General features: G+C 34.0%; 1 protein-coding gene across 7 annotated transcripts in view; it reads right to left on the reverse strand.

The window, feature by feature from the left end:
- Positions 1-14,906, reverse strand: part of GABRA2 (gamma-aminobutyric acid type A receptor subunit alpha2) — a 59,910-nt gene that overhangs the window by 13,224 nt on the left and 31,780 nt on the right. For all 7 annotated transcript variants that reach the window (XM_084518613.1, XM_084518615.1, XM_084518612.1 and 4 more), the window contains 3 exons: positions 6,018-6,238; positions 3,188-3,270; positions 194-337 (listed from right to left, as the gene is read on the reverse strand). In XM_084518613.1, the coding sequence (XP_084374739.1) occupies positions 194-337; positions 3,188-3,270; positions 6,018-6,238 (448 nt within the window). The remainder of the gene's footprint in view (positions 1-193; positions 338-3,187; positions 3,271-6,017; positions 6,239-14,906) is intronic.

The following is a 14,906-nucleotide window of genomic DNA, read 5'->3' on the forward strand; positions in this document are numbered from 1 at the left end:
TTTGCTACTTATTAACTTACAGAGAATCAGAAGAAACGATGTGCTGCTATGAGCTCTATGTACCATACTTTAATAAGATCTGGCTGATATCTCACATTTAGTGTTTTTTGAGTAGCCTTCTACCATCATCAGCAATGCCTGTGTTCTATTTAGCCAAGTGAGTGCTTTTTTCCTCAAATATTTTTTTACTAACCTGTACTGGATTTAACTGTCTCTTTTCCAATTGTTTGGCCTAAAAGATCATACTGATTCAATCTTGAACCATCTGGTGCCACCTGTACTGAATCTGAAGCATTGTAAGTCCAAATATATGTCACTTCTGAAGTTGTGTATGCATCTGTGGGAAATAAGATAAAATATTTTGTCAGTAATTTAAACCAAACAGCTTCCATCAAAACTCATTACATTAGAAAAACTACTTAGTTACCTTTCAAAAATAAACTCCCAAACCAAAAAAAAAAAAAAGCTAAAAAAAATATTATATTATATTATATTGTAAATGTAGTAAATAATATAATATAACATGGTAAAATATATAATTTGTAGATATATATATACACACACATTTTACTGCTAACTGAAATTCATACCTAAATGTGGCAAGATGGGTTCTCTGACAATGCCCTTAAAAGATTTTAGGAGCTCTGTGCATCGGTCTGTGTATCCTCTTTAATTTCACTCCCTATCATTACATCTATTTGTGATGTAATACTCAAGGAGGAGTATTTGGGAAAACTCAAATATGTGTATGTAAGGAGGCTGCTTCAGTATTCTGTCATTGCATTCATGAGAAAACATATATTTAGTTTAGGGTATATCAAAATAAACTAAAATGGAAGCAAATCAACACCAAATTTTAGAAAGCACTAATGCCTCTCCAGAAAGTAAAAAAGGAAAAAAAAAAGTATATGTCCTGCAAGTTTTTCCAGTCTAATACCCTACTAACTAAATGCAGAATGAAGGAAAAGGGTAAACCACTGATGGAAGAAATTATGTGATCATTTCGATTAACTGAGACAAGAACATTTTAAATCTTATCCATATCTGTACTGAACTGAAAAAGAAAAACATCGTTTCTGCTGGGCTGCAAACATTTTCACTCGAGAAATCTCTGGAGGCCCTGAAAGAAGCTTCTTCATGCAACTAGCCATAAATTGTATGACTAAAAAAATATAGCAGGCTGGTAGCATGCAGAAATTTTTAACACTTTGCTTCAAACTACTCAGATTTCCACAAGAAGACCTCTACTTTAATGAAAATCAATACTTTTGCCAATTGCCAATTTACCCCTTATCCTCTCCACTGTTAGCTAGACTTTTTATGAGGATGAAGAAAGGCAATTTATTAAACTACAGCTTCTCCAGTGCATTCAGCTTGGCTCTTGAGTATGACAAAGAAACTGAGACAATCTTGCAGGCTGATGATTCTCCTAGCAAAGTAAGATTAGCAGAATATGGAGAGCTGTGCCACTGGCAGACTTGCCTCAGCTAAACCAAAATCCTCAGGATTCTGGCTTATTTTCAAAACTATCATTCAAATTCTACCCCAGAATAAAAGCTGAAAAATGTATAGTAGCCTAAATAAATTCTAGATAAAGAAACAGAAATGAGTGAGAAGCTATTCAAAATGAACGGAAATAAGTCTTTTTTTGTGTGCCAACTGGCTGTAGCACAGGTGACTTCATTGAGAAAAGAAAGACAGCTTTTCTAACATCACATTGCTCACAGTTTGAATTCTACTGTTTGATAGAAATGCAGAAACCATGGGCAGAAAACAAAGAACACATTACTAACCAAAAAAAAAAAAGGGGGGGGGGGAAACAAACAGTCACAAGAAGTCCAGTATACCTCATCAGAAGGGTTTCCAACATACATGTAGAAATGAAAATCAAGTCATGCCATGAAATCTCTGCTTGGCCTGAGTATCAGTTTCATGATTATATTTGTGGGTTTGTTTTCTTTTTCCTTTTTCTTTTTTTTTTTTTTTTGAGGCTACATATAAGTCTTTTTCTCCCCCATATCTTATAAATCAAGTGTATCTTGCTGTGCATACATATATATGTATATATATAAACATTATTAGACAGTAGCTGGTTTGAACTAAGATCTCTGGTGTTATCTAGCTATGTTTCATTATGTAACATAATGTAATATTTAGGGGAAAAAAAGGTTTCATGAAAAAAATATCATTAATTCTAACCATATTTTATCTCTACAGCTAAGAATTCCCTTTAGTGTGATCGCATAATCAGAAACACAGACTTGGTTTAATTTGCTCCTGTTTTTACTGCCAACCCCACCAACCTCCAGGGAAAGAGGTTACATTTGGGTTATGGAAAGACTGTGCACAGTTCTCTGACAGTGTTCATAGGGTGAATTATGTTACTGGCAGCCGATCACCTGTTTTGCAACCTGTGGTGGCTACAGTTAATAGAACAGACAGAATTTATTGGTATTAGAATTAAACAGACAGAATTTGTTGGTATTATCTAGTTTAAAAAAAATATATATGTTCAACATAGCAGAGAATGTAGGCTACAGCCAGAGGAAAACAAAACAAAACAAAACAAAAAACTCTTTGGTGTATGAAATCCAGGAAATACATATACAATGAAATTCTAATTCACAAAGAAGAAAAAGAGACTGCTATATAGGTGAATGAAGTTATACTGCTGTTAAAATAATACCAGTGAGATCAAAGTCCACTTATCTAACATGATGATGTGCTGAGTACAATTTTTTATCACACAAAGCCATTTGTTGCCTTCACTGACTAAAAATGTAAAGATAAATATCATTAAAAATAATTAGAAAAAAGGTTTCAATAAAATGAAAACAAACTTTCTTCAAAGCCTTTACTGCGCTCATCATTAATACAATATGTACATTATACACAGGCTGTGTGCACCCAGGTCTGTACTCATCAGTATGGTTTGCATTCTGGAATAAAAGCAGAACACCATAGTGATAAAACAGATGCATAGTACTTATTGTTAAACGGCGCCCAGGTACCTTTAAAATACAATAAAAGACAAAACATTGAATTGAGAAAACTGATTTCCATATGTGAGGTTACAATTCAAAAAAAAATTTTTTGTTTTAAACCTCTCTTGTAACTACTTTTTGAAATAAAGTGATGCTTGAGCAATGTTAGAAGCCAACAACTATATTTCTGGTGATATACTCACAGCTGCCAAATTTCAATGGGCATGAATGAGCATCCATAGGGAAGTCCTCCAAGTGCATTGGACATTCAGCTTGGACTGTAAGCCTAAAAGGCAAAAGAGCACTATGCATTTAAATCAGCAGGACAAGAAAATCAATTCCACAGAAATGAACAGTTAATGCTGATTTAGGAGATGAAACCGAAATGTTATATTAAAGTAATTAAAATTTAAATCAGCTCTTGCTTCCTCCCTTTTATGTATTCCTTTGGAAGGCATTGACTTATCACATCAGAAGACTAAAACAGCTGACCTCAAAACTACGAGGAACGGCCATTTAAATGAAAATATAAATTATGTAACTGCAGGTTGTTAAGAACAGTCATTTTCTTCTCATAATATTCTGAGGTACATGTGTGATTATATGGCTTTCAAAAGCTCATTACAAAGGCACATAAAATGCAGTTAATTTGTCAAAGGACCATGCTCCATAGAATTCTGATATTTTGTAGAGTTTGAATGGAAGGTGTAGAAAAAAAAATGTTTTTTCTTTTTTTTTTTTTTTTAAAAAACACTGTTGCCATTCATTGTCTCTGTTACTTTTGATTACTTTTTTTGTTTATTTATCAGCATGACAATATGTTATCAATGCATTCACTTTTGTGCATTTGGTGAAAAATTCACAGCAGTATCACAGTATAAAATATGTGGAATAATACATGTACATGTACAATGAAAACTAATTTTTAAAAGTTTGAATGAGTTTTGACATACTTTTCTTTCCCGCTATTTGTAACGCAATTAATTAATTAATTAAAGTTCTTTTTCTCCTTTCTATTCTGTAAGTCCCCTTTGGGTGAAGATTTTCTCTGGACTTTTTCATTCCTCTTCATCCATCCTCACATATCAGCTCATTTTCCTGTACTTCCAGTGGTTCACAGTCATTGTGAACCCCACTATATTTTGCCATCCACAAAAATATTCTATGTTTCTATTTCCCCATTCCCCAAGAGTTTCTGAAATCAAGGGGGGAAAGACAGAAAAAAAGTCAGTAAACAGCTGAAGGCACAGGAAAGAAGTCACAATATTGTGTTAAATAGAAAGAGATAAAAATGGTTGCTTAAAATCCATGCAATGAAGGCTGTTTACACATGAATCTCACAGCCTCAGAAACAACATACTTACAAGTCATGAACTAATTAGTTAATCCTAATAGACTCGACCCACTTTACTAAAAACAAAAAACAAACAAACAAACAAACAAAAACATAATAGTTTCATAGAATCATAGATCATAGAATTACAGAATGGCTTGTGTTGGAAAGGATCATAAAGATCATCTTAACTCCACCCCCGCCTGCCACCCACTAGACTAAGCCCCATCCAACCTGGCCTTGAACACCTCCAGGGATGAGGCAACCACAACTTCTCTGGGAAACCTGTTCCTATGTGTCACCACACTCTTAAGTGAAGAATGTCCTCCTAACATCTAATCTATATATTCCCTCTTTTAGTTTAAAACCATTCTCCCTTGTCCTATCATTATCTGCCCAAGTAAAAAGTCGCTCTCCATCATTTTTATAAGCCCCCTTTAAGTATTGAAAGGCTGCAAAGAGGTCTCCCTGAAGCCTTCTCTTCTTCTTCTTCATGCTGAAAAACAGTTTCAAACAGTATTTTTTATTGTTTATAGTATATAATTAGAAAACTTTTTGGAGGGAGAGAATTTCATTTAGTTTATAGGGAAACAATTAGAAATATTGACTTGAGCCCAATACCGTAAGTAGGGTTCTCTATTTCCAGCACACTTTTCTTAACCTCTCCAGCTACCACATAATTCAATATGATTAGCAGCCTACCTACGTACACACTCAGTACTACAAGGGCTTGGGAGCTGTACAGTAAATCAGGCTTAAGTGATGTCAGTATGGCTGCATGGAAAAGATTGCACAGTACACATTTTTTTTACAGCTCACGTTTTATATCTTACTTAGGCCAGGGATTTTAAGTCTCATTTCACAACCAATTCAATTTGTTAAATAAAAGGACAAGAAATAAATGAAGTCAGGAGTTTCTGGAAATTTGGATAAAATATTTCAAAAAATCCCATATAGATAGCATTATTAGAAAAAGAGCAATCAAAGAAGAAATCAGTTTTCTGATTCAGAATCAATTTTTATAAAAATGCTGCTTATGCCTACGCATACATGATGTTTATATTTTTTAAATAAATGATTTTCCAACCAAATTTAATATATTTTACCAGCTAAATGTTCATCTTAACTTCTAGTCATGCCAGGAAGCAAAAATGAAAACTGTAAGTAAAATACTGTAATTATATAAAAATACATAGTTATTAGCGAGTAGGGTATATTTTCCATACAGTTCTTGATAGAAAGAATTTGAGGCTGTATTAACCCCTTTCACTTCTTCTTAACATTCTTGTTGACACTGATCTCAGTAATAAAGTTGTCTAATGGCTCACATGGCCATTACATACAATGTGTGTAGTAACAGGCAGAAATCATATGCTTGTTTAATCCTTCTAAGATGGAGCTTGTAAACTCTTGCATAGTAATTCCCATCTGAGGGCCTCAAAGCACTTAATGCAGGTTGTCGGTATCTTTCAACATGCTATACAGGTATAAAAATTGAGGAACACATAGGAAAAACGATCTACTCAAAGTCAACCAACAGACTTGTAACAGAACTGGAAATGAAACATACATCTTCCTAGTGTTTTTCTGCTGGGCTACAAATGGAACAAAGGGGAGTCTTCCTGGAATCTTATTTAATTGTTACCTGCAAAAGTCATATCAAGAAATAGTATGAGTAAAGAACAGAAGAAAAGACATACCTCATGGTGTACAAGAGAGTTCCATCATCTTGGATTCGTAGAAGCTTGTTTGGCATTGTCATATTATGAGCCACTGACTTCTTCCCATTGTGAAAAAATGTATCTGGGGTCCAGATTTTGCTGGCCATTAAGTTGTTCAATCTAAGAATGTTCATTGGGCCCTTAAACTTTAATCTCTCATCCTTCCATCTCTGACGGAAGAAAACATCTATTGTGTACTCCTGTAATGGAATAAAAATATGCTTTTTGACACAATGAAAAATGTATCTGCTTTTTGAGGACCAAAACAGAAAAGGTGTGGTTGCAATATTCCTTTGGCAAGATTGTTTCAACTATCATGTGAAATTGTATAATACTGAGAATAATAAACAGGAATTCAAAGTACTATTGGTATGACATTCTCCTTCACAACTGCTAAATGATGTTTGTATGTCAAACCCTTCCAGTATTTAGATTTCTGTACCTCATACATATAGTATCTGTGACAAAGGTAATTTCAATAAACTTAGTTTTTTACATTAAGAAGTAAGAAAAAAACACAGAAAGATATAGTATTACTCATGTAGCAGATGCACCTGTAGGAGAATAATCCAGCATTTCAATAGCATGGAGAATGGCTGAGAGGAAGAAAACAAGCCTATCCATAAATTGTAAAATATATGCAGGCCGATGGGTATAAGGAAGATTTTTGGAAAAGGCAAAGTAAGGACCTATAGAAGTATAGATTTTATTAGCAAAAATACTTAAATAAGGAGCAAAGCTGACGAATAACAGGTGACACACTGTATGCTGAACTGTCTGGTTTGATACCTAATATTGGGAAGGAAGGAGAAAAGGATGCAAGCAAAACAAACTGATGACCTAGACCAGATGCCTGTGTCACACAGTGCTAGATATTCCATCTGCTATTTTTTGTTGCTTTTCTAAAAAAAAAAAAAAAAAAAAGCTGATTAAACATTGATAATAAGTTCATTAACTAACTTTAAATTGAAACTGTAAATGGATTAGTGATTTGTTATTGTCAGCACAACACATAAATTGGAAATCAAAGACCATAAAAACTTTGTTGGACATAAACTGCATTCTGTGCAGCAGCAAATGTTACCTTGGAGCAACTTCAGTTTTGTCAGACAGGTGCAAAATGGGCCTATGATTTCAAAACATGACTATATTACAACAGCTTGTACTATTACGATTAATCTGCAAATGATACAACTTCAGCAAACCATATTTGAGTATACTATCTTTGAATGGAAAAATCCTAATAAAATTCTACCAATATAAAATATTCCAGTTATTTCCAGACAGAAGTGATTGGAAAGAACTTAACAGTCCTCACCACTTCTTGCTGTCTCCCTTGTGTGCTAAGCAGACAGCAAGAAGTGATAGCCCTTCTCAGCTCCTTTTCCTATTGGTCTGATTTTTTTGGGTGGTCATTTTGGGACCCGGGAGTTGGACTCGATGATCCTTGTGGCTCCCATCCAACTTGATATATTCTATGATTCTATGACTCTATGACTCTGCATGCCCAGGAGCTGAGTGAGTCATTTCCAAGATAGAGACAGAAGATAAGATCTTTATGTGGAATAAAGGAAAGAAAATTCTGTTATCTGAAAGATCATGACAGGCGTAGGGGAGAAAGCAGTTGTAATTAAGAGCTGTGACAGGTGCTTGGGAAAATCCTTTAGGAATGATATAATGAGGTACTTGTAAACTAACCTGACAAAACACACAAGCACAGTTTTTAGCTATATCAAGAGACTTTACATTTCATAACACAATTTTGCAATTTTTTAAATTCAAACTATAGTTACTCACACAAATATTAAACAAAACTAATACTGCCATACATTGAAAATTAATTTGTTTGGATTTCTTTAACATCAGTTGTTACTACCTATAATAATATTTTAGTAAACATATCTGTAAATAGACACTGTTTCATGACAAATAATATGCCCATTTCTCTGTAACAGATTACATTGAATAGTTCTGCTTTATTTTCTAATTTATATGTTGTTTGCTAACTATCCTCTAACTTAAAATCCCATTTTCAAATTCCAAGTTATCTAACAGTTCACTTATGGATCAGGGAAAGTCACAAAACCATAAAATAATGGATGACCAAGAGCAGCAAAAACTACATGCTTGAAGCAACAGGGGGAATATATGACATTTGTCTGGAAATAGCAGGTAGTTCAAGGAAAACAACTGCCCTAGAAGCTTTCTTTTAATATCTGTCTGAGGGACTTTGCCAATACATCATTGCTATGCATGAGAAGATTGATGTTTGAGGTATACAGAAGTGAAAAGAAGAGCCTGAGGGAGTAAGTCTTTGAAATCCCTCTAAAATTCAAGAGAAATGAGTGATAAGTTCTACAAGTTCCTTTGAAAAATATCTCCTGGACGCAAGTGATTAGAATATAAAGTTTTTGTAATGTGTCCATCAAAAAAGAATTTCAAAGGTCCCACTTCTTCACTGTCGTCCATCACATATAAAAAGAATTACTGGAGATATGAAAGATAAAATAAAAAAGCAGACATGAAATGCCACTAAATCAAAACAGCAACACTTTAAAAAAAGCACATCTGATGTCTGGACACAGCTTAGGACACAAAACAAATAGAAGAAAACCTGATCTGTGGACTTGAAAGTTTACACTGATAAATCCCCATTTATCTACAAGTAATTCTGTTCTCTCTATTGGCATATTTCCAAACAAATCATGCCAGAAAACTTTGTTTGACAGAACATCTGATTTAGAAAATGGAAAGAGGGATTTACCCGAGGTCTGGTGTGAATGATCATGAATATCACCTCCTTCCATTCACCACAAAGTAATAAAATCCCACATAGCTCTTAACTTTTCTTCTTCTAGACATCAATGCATTTGCAAAGGAAGTATTAGGATCTCAGTTTTACACAAAGGGAAACTAAAGCATTGAGATGACCTTAAGTTGTTTCAGTCCATTTACAGAATGGTTACAAAAAGCAAAGTACAATCCATGCCTCTTGAATCCCAGTGCTGTATTCACTCATCCATGTTCCCTCCTGAACCAAATCTGTTCTACTTATGATCACATGATGATTACTTATGATGATTACCATGTAACAAAAACAGGAAGCTAATAAAATATTTTGAATCTAGTCAGTATGATACAAAGTCAACATTTACCAAGAGATTCTACATAAATGTTATGTAACGATTTCCTATTCCATCTACATATATATTTTGTGGTAAATGCTGTGTGGTGTTTATTTTCCGATCAAAACTAACATTCTTTTAGAAATGCAAATCTGCATTATAGAAAAAAAAATACTCAAATTAATACCTGATATTCATTTAATACAATCTGCAGATATTCTCCTATATGACAAAAAGACCACTATGTCTCTGGACAGTACCAAACTCTTGTCCAGTGCTCAGTACACTATCTCCACAAAATCACAGCAGCATACTTCCAGAAGTACAAAGGGGTTCTGTGATCTCTTCTAGACAAGCAAATGCTTCCTACTGATTTATGTCTGAAATGGTGCTTTTATACATGTAGCTGGACTCTAACACAGTACAGTTAAACATAACAATTCAAATATGTATTATGCCAGCTTACACATAATTTTAAGGAGAGGATAAAATTCTGTAATAGTACTGTAATAGTACTAAGAAGCACTGAGGCTCTGCTAGTTCACTGATCAAAAGAATAAAATGGTGAAGGAGCGGCACTCCTCTTCTTGTAATGCATAGTAGTTTTGAACAACAGTATGCACAGTAAATATATAAATATTAGTATCTCTGAGAGAAGCTTTAACTGAATATAAGCAATCTCTTCACCTTGTATGACAGTCATCTTTTTTTTTTTTTTTTTTTTTTTTTTTTCCCCCTAAGGCTAAATTTGTATGGGAAAAGATCAAACAAAAACAGAATCTATTCCCACCCTCTCAGATAACGGTTTTGGGATTTTGGCAGTGTTTGCATCTGGAGTAAAAATGGAAGTGTTCCAAACATCTTGAGATTGCAAGTGTCCATTAGCAAGCTGCATTGTTGTGAAGCAGACTGAACATTTTATTAAATCACCTCCTCCACATTCACCTAACAGTATTGGGACTGAAAGATTTCTGGATGCAATTCACTCTCACAAAATCCCTCAACACTCTAGGCACAAACACTCGGGCTCTACAGAAGTACTATTAATACATTAACTGTGTAAGAGTAAAACTCGCTGCGTGGATGTATAAATGGAGTCCATTTGGCCTTTTCCAAAATTTATCTTCTGATGTGTAAAAAACACAGAACGTAGAAGAAAATAGCAGACAGACAGATACTCATTTCAGGTTTTTGAGAGAGGCGGGTCTTATACACTGGTGAATAGAAATCTTGAAAGTATTACAAATAAACACCCTCATGGAGCAGTGCTGAGATTTAAACTGCAATGTTGGTTATTTTTTAACAAAATACTTAACAGCCCTATTAAAATCTTAAATATTCTCTTAATAATCACTACATTTCAAACAAACTTTCATTCATTTTTAAATATATCAACATCTGCTAGATATTTTCAACTTTTAGTACTATAAAAAAAATGTGGTATATTTCTAGGGAACTGTAGCATAATTTTCCTCTATTTGAAGAATTTATTTCAAGTCTTTTATTTCTGCTTCTTCTGTCAACTTCAGTCATTTTTGTCTAAGCATTTAATCTAAATTAAGTATTTGAAAAAAGTCTGGAAAAAATGTGTTTAACCAGTTTGAATGATAGCATCTAAGGGAAGAAAATGTCTTCTTATTCATATCCATTTATGAAAAGGTGATTCTTTGAATGGCTCTCTCTCTTTCCATAGATCTGATGGAGAATGAACTCTGAGTCTAAAATAAGCACTGAGGAGAGATAAGAGAGGAACGGGAAAGATATAAATTGAGCTTACTTAGAGATAAAACAATATTATTCACAGTACTGTCACTGAAAATACAAACATTTCTCATTACCCTTTTTTGTTCAGACATGGAGAAAGAGCAACCCTGAAACACAATGGATACCTGGTGCCAGGGACAGGAATCCAAATAGAAAGTACATTGGGAGCTAATATCAGTGCTTGGGCACAGTCTCTGACAAATGAAACTCTGATATTTATCCACTTGACAGGATACTGCACAGGAAAACAATGCTTTCCAAGAGGATAAAAGGACAGAAATTGTGCAGACCATCATATGCGGTATCCTCCTTAAAAACTGCCTATGGATTTCCTTGCAAAGGCAATGATCTTGGCCTATAATAAAAGGGAATAGAGCTACCAATTCACTGACTTTTCAGAAATATATCCATGATAAAAAGACGACCTAGATGCTTCCCAATGCCCTAGAGAACTAATTGTATTTACCATTTCTGTTTGCCTTTTAGTCTCAATCTACACTTCTGTAACTGAACTAAAATAAAATCTACAGTAAAATAATTGCTTTACTTTTCTTTTTAGTCTTTGGGAAAAGAAAATCATTATCAAGTAACCCCTTATTCCAGCTGGACAACATAACCCCTCTAGATTCTCTTCCCAGTTATGAAACCATACCTAATAATCAGATCTTGAAACAGCTAAAACATTAAGTTTTATAGGAAAAAAAAAATAATCTGAAATACAGAATGGAATTATGAATTCTGAAAAGCAGATACAGAAAAATGAATGTGATCTGGTGTTCAGCCTCTTCTGTGAAGAAAAATCCTCAATTACAGCAAGAGATGTTATAATACTCCTTGTGGTCATTTCTGGTTTGACATTCAGTCTTCATTAAAAATTCTGTACTTACTACATTTGAAAAATCAGATATGTGTCTTGAAAGTTTAATTGCAAATTGACGATATGAAAGGCTGTGTTGCATTGAACTCATATGATCTATGTATAACCTAGAGAAATGTTCATGTTTCTCGATGCTAGTGTGAAAAACAAGCCTATCGGCAAGAGATTAGGAACAATGTTATGTAGAAACATAAAGAGAAAATAAAGACATAACCACAGTAAACAAAACTCTCCAAATACAATAAGAAATTAGAGGTTCAAATATAAAACTATAAGAAAGCCTGTTAATTTTAATATTAAGGAAAACTGATTTAGGTCCTACCACCTACTATTGTATTGTAGGTAAGTAGGAAAGACAGTTCCCAGTGATAATTAGACAGGCTGCTGTGAGGCAATACTTTGCAAAAGCTTGTTGGAGTTTTCTTCTCAGCAGACCTCATATAAAGGTTCTCAGTGGCTATATGCTCTGTCTTATATACAATAACTGTTGGAGGAGCAAATAAGCTTTCAATTTTTTTTATGTATTTTTTCCTCTCAAGAAGATCAGCACTTATATAGCTATCTGGGAAATTTTAGAAGCCAGAGTGGTAGGTGAGCCTGGAAGGAAAATAATTCTGAGAAAAATCTGTAAGAGTAATTTGTTTGCAGTACTAAAACCAGAGCTATTGGCATATCTACATGGCTATGCCAATCATCAGACTGGGATTAATATTATTTACTAATTTTGAAAAAAATATATATATATCAATTTTAATTTATTAAGTTAAATCATTTCCATTTTGTTATCCTGGGAACCATATTCCAACCAAAATTATCCTTCACTTTAGAATTTTCAGGAATGAAATAATTTAATTAAAAATGTTTTAATTAACCACTCTGATCATAAATTAACCTTATAATTATCCTTAGACAGTTAAGAGATGCATTGTTTTTCTATTGTTCTGTTAATTTGGGGGGGGGGGGGTCTGTTTTGTTTTGTTTTAAGTAATGCAGCTTTTCTTCTCTCAGGCTAATGTCAAAGTAAATTTGTATCACTGATCTGGCTGCAAGCCCATAAGGCATAGCATCATAATACTGAACTTAAACATTTTGGAGAAATAGCATCTCAAAAAAACAGAACAGTGAAAACAAAACCTGTTTAATCCCATTTTTGTTTGCCTTCTTTGATGCTCATTAGTTTGCAAAAAAATAAATAAATACTGTTGTATATTGGCATTTTCTTTGACATTACATACTGTGGGTAGTATACAACAGCATTTTTATCACACAGCTAATATGGGTGCAGCCATATTTTAGTCACAGCAGTTCACTTGAATTGCAGTTTGCAAAAGAGTTCTAGCAAAGATTAAACAGATTTGGCAGATGACTATTTGGGGCAGAACACAGAGTAGCATTTTTTAATTATTATTTATTTAGTCAAAATGTTAATCCAGAATGAAGATTAAAAACTTTGACTCGAATCATGTTTGCAGAATAATCTGAGCTTCAGATTTTACCTCCTGAATTTATCAACCACTATTTCAGCTAGTCTAAAAATGGTCAGAGATCAAATTTGCCTGGACTTAAATACTTTATGTCAATCACTTCATGCTACTGGAAAAATATAGAGAATTTGTATGAAATCCTACACTCCAGCAACCATACTGAGTCACAAGTTGTACACAATAACATATCATCATTAATGTGAACTACTGTACCTAGTGAGGAATACAGAAACCTCACAAATTCCTACAAACCCCAAACCAGTTAAGGTTAGGATGATATTTTATCAACTTTTTGAATCAACATGGATATGCAACAACAGCGTCCTTAGACCCAATCAACCTGTAATTTTTATTGTGTCACCTCTCTGTTCCATGCTATAATCACATATCAACCATCTCCAACAATAGTGAGTTCCCTTCCTGTTTTCGATAAGCTTTCTTCCTAAGTACTGTTGCTTTTCACAATATGCTAACTGCCAAAAATAAATAAATAAATAAATAGATAGAAAGATAGATAGATAGATAGATAGATAGATAGATAGATAGGTAAATGAATAAATAAAACAGGCAAATAGATAATGCAAAGGTGTACAGTCATATGTCTGCTGACCTTCTTTGTTAAGAAAAATCCCAGGGGAAGGAATTCTGCTGGCAGCAGCGACTCTGAAAGTTTTGGACAACAGCAGTGCCCAGTCTGAAACCCTAATGGGACTGAAGGCTTCACTCACACTGTGAAAACAGAGAGTTCCTCAGGCACTGGAACCCAACGTTACTAAAAAGCCCTGCAATTCAGTTTGGGCTCCCCTGAAGACTTAGGATGACATGGACAGAGACCAAACTTATTTTCCAAGTGAAAGTTGTCAGGAGAAAAGTTTAAAAAAAACTAAAATATTCCAGTGGTGACAACATTTACAGAAGAAAATATCCTTGAACTCTCTGTATAGTAGTTTACATTATCAATTCAGTAATGCAATACCTAAATGAAACAGTACTCGTATAAACTCTAATGTTACCTTTGCATCTGACAGAATATGAGATAATTTGGAAGTTATTATTTCAAAATTTATATGTTGAAATTTTCTAATCTACTGCTCATACATTTCAAAATGACTTAATAATTAGCTACTTAAGTTAAATTAACCCTGAAACTTGTAGCAGTAGGTATTAAACTGCTCTTATCTATCTACTTTTTTGCAAATAAACCTCCCCATTACAGTAACAGCTGCCATTCTAATGTACCACAGTCTGCTTCGATAATACCTCAATACAGTAGTTACAGTAGTGATATCAAATGACCTGAGAGCTTACTGTGTTGTCATATCTGCCTGTGTAAATAGATATCCAGAGTTCTCCATACATTTACACACTGATGTCAAAAGTGTTCCAGGAACTTGGTCAAGGAGCTTTTCATTAACGCCCCATTTCACCACAAGTGACCTGCACAGCCGTTGATAAATCTCCCTGTACCACAAATATCACAATTTAAAATTGTTTTAACTTTATCTCCCAATTCTTCAGGAATGCTGTAAATGTGAGGACAGTGAAGTCATGCTAAACTAGAGTAACAAGGTCAAGTGATGTTCATACAGTCACTTTGCATATAGTGTGGGTACCCATT

This window comes from Aythya ferina, assembly GCF_964211825.1.
Source record: "Aythya ferina genome assembly, chromosome: 4".
Lineage (NCBI taxonomy): Eukaryota > Metazoa > Chordata > Aves > Anseriformes > Anatidae > Aythya > Aythya ferina.